General features: G+C 39.7%; 1 protein-coding gene across 1 annotated transcript; it reads left to right on the top strand.

Moving 5' to 3' along the window:
- The first annotated feature begins 2457 nt into the window (after positions 1–2457).
- Positions 2458–3522, top strand: LOC138347534 (uncharacterized). The gene is made up of 2 exons (XM_069295827.1): positions 2458–2862; positions 2959–3522. Exons 1-2 carry the CDS (start codon positions 2458–2460, stop codon positions 3520–3522), a joined length of 969 nt encoding a protein of 322 aa, XP_069151928.1.
- The last annotated feature ends 274 nt before the right edge of the window (positions 3523–3796 follow it).

Here is a 3796-nt window from a genome sequence, read left to right as displayed (position 1 = left end):
AACGAAAACCCTCGACGGACCGTTGTGCCTATGACGGTCCGTCAAACTTGCCGTCGAGGTTAATGAAGAAGAGCAGCAAAAGAAATTGCAGAAGTAAGGGATGACGGAGTCAATGACGGTCCGTCGTCACCATGACGATCCGTCGCAAGGTCCATTGACCCAGCCGCGTTTTGGCAGATTTCCAGCAAATAGAGTCCTTGTTTAATTAGGTTTTTATTTTCTATAAATAGTTCTAAAAACCTTGTTTTTGAGGTTAGAATCCGAATAGTTAGACTCTGTTACGTTAGACTCAGGATCATTGTTAGACTCCATATTGGTAGACTCTTAGATTATTAGACTTTTGATAATCATTAGACTTTTTGTGAGATTGTTGATTATTTTGAGATTCATGCAAGTGATTATTGGTGATTAATCAGCAAACTTTCGGATTTTACTCTTTCTCATTGAAGTAAGTACATGAATTCTTATTTAATATATTTGAATATTGTGATTATGACTATGAGTAACTAAACTCCATAACTAGGGTTATGGGAACCATAGGCAAATAATGAGATAAAACCTAACTAAAATAACAATTCTAGAATGGTGTCTTGCCTGTATTAATAATTCTTTCGCTTAGAAGTCTTTTTAATGGATGGCCAATGTTAGAACTCGCCTTAATGCTACTTGCCGGACCAAGGAGGTAGATAATAGGAAAATAATTATCAACATAGATTTAGTGTATACTATCTAATAGGCTAGTATTGATTGGTACGAGGTAATAACTTAGTCAAATATCGAATACGATGCTTAATATGAGGTAAAGATAAGGGTTAGGAAAGCAACACAAATAGCCGGACCAAGGTGCGGAGTGAGATTTTCTAGATGCCGGACCAAGGATTTAGAAATACATAACTTATCACTTTGCATGCAAGATACTAGGAAAGAATTGTTATAGTTAGAATTATCAAGTTATGAACCTGTGGGGAACACGTAAACCCTAGTTACTATGATTAATTGAATAAAATCCAACATTCAAAGCTGTTAAGTGTCTCTTTCAATTGCGTTAGCTATTTTCATTCATTTAGAATTAGAAACCCCCCTTTTATTGTTTTTTTTTAATTTCTAAGGAAGTCATTGACCAAACAATAGTAATAATAGGTTGAAGTTAAGTCTAGACTATTTTCCTCGTGGGAACGATCCCAACCTCACTAGTTGGGTTATTTAATTGACACAACCGCTTTACTTCTTATTTGGGAAGTAAGTTTGAGCATATCAAATTTTGGCGCCGCTGCCGGGGAATATAGATTTTAGATTAACTTGAACTTATTACTATAGTTTAGTTTATATTTTCTTGATTTTACTTTGTTTTATTGTTTTTGATTTTTTTAGAACTATCCTCCTTGTATGCCAAATAAATGGAGAGGAAGAAAACCCTTGTTTCCCTACGATCACGAGTTAGAACGTACACTGCACAATATGAATCAAAACTTGGGAATAAATGATGTTGATCCGAACAAGAACATCTCAGCTCCAGTTGATGTTAATGGTCAGATGTTACCCGATGCTCCGGGTGAACACAAATAGAGGGGACAAAATCCCGTCCCACGGCCCCAAGCATACTACAGAGGTTATGATAACATAGCAGACTCGGATGGGCCACTTGTCTTGCCTCCTTTACCCACATGCCACACCTTTGTGGTAACTAGTAGCCTGATGCAAATGCTCACTGGCAGAGGTTTGTTTTCAGGGCTACCTTCTAAGGATCCACATGCCCATATAGCTAAGGTAAGGGCAGTGTGTAAAAGTTGTGTAGGGAGGCCTGATTTGGATTTAGATGTAATAGGTCTCAGAGTGTTTCCTCTCTCACTGACGGGAGAGGTTGCTATGTGGTTCACTGAGCTCCCATACAACTCAATCTTCACTTTGAACCAACTAAGGGATGTCTTCTTAGCACGCTACTATCCGGTCTCCAAGAAACTAAACCACAAAGACAGAGTGAATAACTTTGTGGCACTACCAGGAGAGTCAGTTAGTAGTTCTTGGGATAGATACACCTCATTCTTGACAAGTGTTCCAAATCACCGTATAGATGATGAGTCACTGAAGGAATACTTCTATCGAGGACAGGATGATAATAACAAAGCGGTGTTGGACACTATAGCAGGCGGATCTTATGATGAGTGTCCTTATGCTGAGATTGCTGAAAAATTAGCAAAAATCTCCCGGAATAACAAAGTTTGGAGTACTAGGAAGTCTGATACAAGGAGAAATACCTTCGCAGTTCAGTCCACTCACAACCCAGCCACAGATGAGATTCGTGAAGAAATGGCTCATATGAGAACTGAGCTTGGGTTGGTACTAAAACATGTCACTGGGGGTGCATAAAAGATAAATGCAGTCAACTACTTGGCTAAACCACCTCCTCCTAATGATGAATGCTATTATGCGGAGGACACTTATGCAGTAAATGAGCAAATGGGGGGTTTCCGACCAAGCACCCAAGGTTCAAATCAGGATAATTGGCACCAAGGTCAAGGGAACCAAGGTCGGAACTATGGTAACTACAATCGTGAGGGTCATTATGTCCGAAATGGAAACTACAACCGCGACAACAACTTTAACAGGGGTAACTATGCTAATAGAAACGATTGGAATGGGCTCTATGTCCCTCCTCAAAATCGTGAAGTTACTCCTAGGGATGGTGGAGATAGTATGGCACGAGTTGAGGATATGTTGCACAAAATGATAAGGAGGTTCGATGCTAGTGATGAGCACATTAAAGAGTTAAGGGGTGATTTAGCAAGTATTGAGCAAAAAGTTGATACACATGCAATTTCGATTAAACAGATCGAATTGCAAATGGACCAATTATCTGCGACAGTGAACACACGGCAATCGGGCACTCTTCCTAGCAACACTTTCCAAAATCTAAAAAATGATGCGCACTGTATGGAAATCACTACTCCGGGTGGTAAGCAAACCATTGACCCACCTATGCCGTCTACTAAGGAAAATGTGAGAAAGGATAATGATAATGAGGTAAATGGTAGTGGTGAAGCAGAGGAAAGTAATGGAAAAGATACAGAAGTATCTATCAAGGTAATTCCCATACCTAGGCCACCACCACCCTTCCCTCAGAGATTAATGAAAAAAACAGAGGATAGTAAATATCAATGTTTCATAACAATTTTGAAGAAGCTTTCTATCAATGTCCCTTTGGTAGAAGCTCTAGAACAAATGCCTGATTATGCCAAATTTATGAAAGATCTGGTCACCAAGAAAAGATCGGTCACTTTCGAGGATGATGATAGACTGCAACATTGTACTGCTATTACTACAAGATCCCTCATACAAAAGAAAGAAGATCCTGGTGCGTTCACTATTCCTTGTACAGTTGGGTCATTACATTTTGTGAAAGCATTATGTGATCTGGGGGCAAGCATAAATCTCATGTCCCTCTCGATTTACAAGAAGTTGGGTTTGGGGGATCAAAAACCCTCTGCGATGCGGCTACTGATGGCTGATCGAACAGAGAAATGACCTATAGGGATACTTCATGATGTGCTAGTAAAAGTGGAGTCATTCATCTTTCCGGCTGATTTTGTTATTCTTGATTGTGAGGTCGATTTTGAAGTGCCTATTATTCTTGGGAGGCCATTCCTTACTATAGGTAGAGCCTTAGTTGATATGGAGAAAGGGCAGGTGACATTTCGGTTGAATAATGAAGAAGCGACCTTCAACATGTGTAGGACTATGTGGCAGAGTGGTGAGCTCCAATCGGTATTCGCCATATCCCACAAAGAAAAGATGAAGA

The sequence above is a fragment of the Solanum lycopersicum genome, chromosome 3, assembly GCF_036512215.1.
Source record: "Solanum lycopersicum chromosome 3, SLM_r2.1".
NCBI classification, from domain to species: Eukaryota; Viridiplantae; Streptophyta; class Magnoliopsida; order Solanales; family Solanaceae; genus Solanum; species Solanum lycopersicum.
The sequence above is the reverse complement of the archived record's forward strand: the minus strand, read 5'-3'. Positions and strand labels throughout refer to the sequence as shown.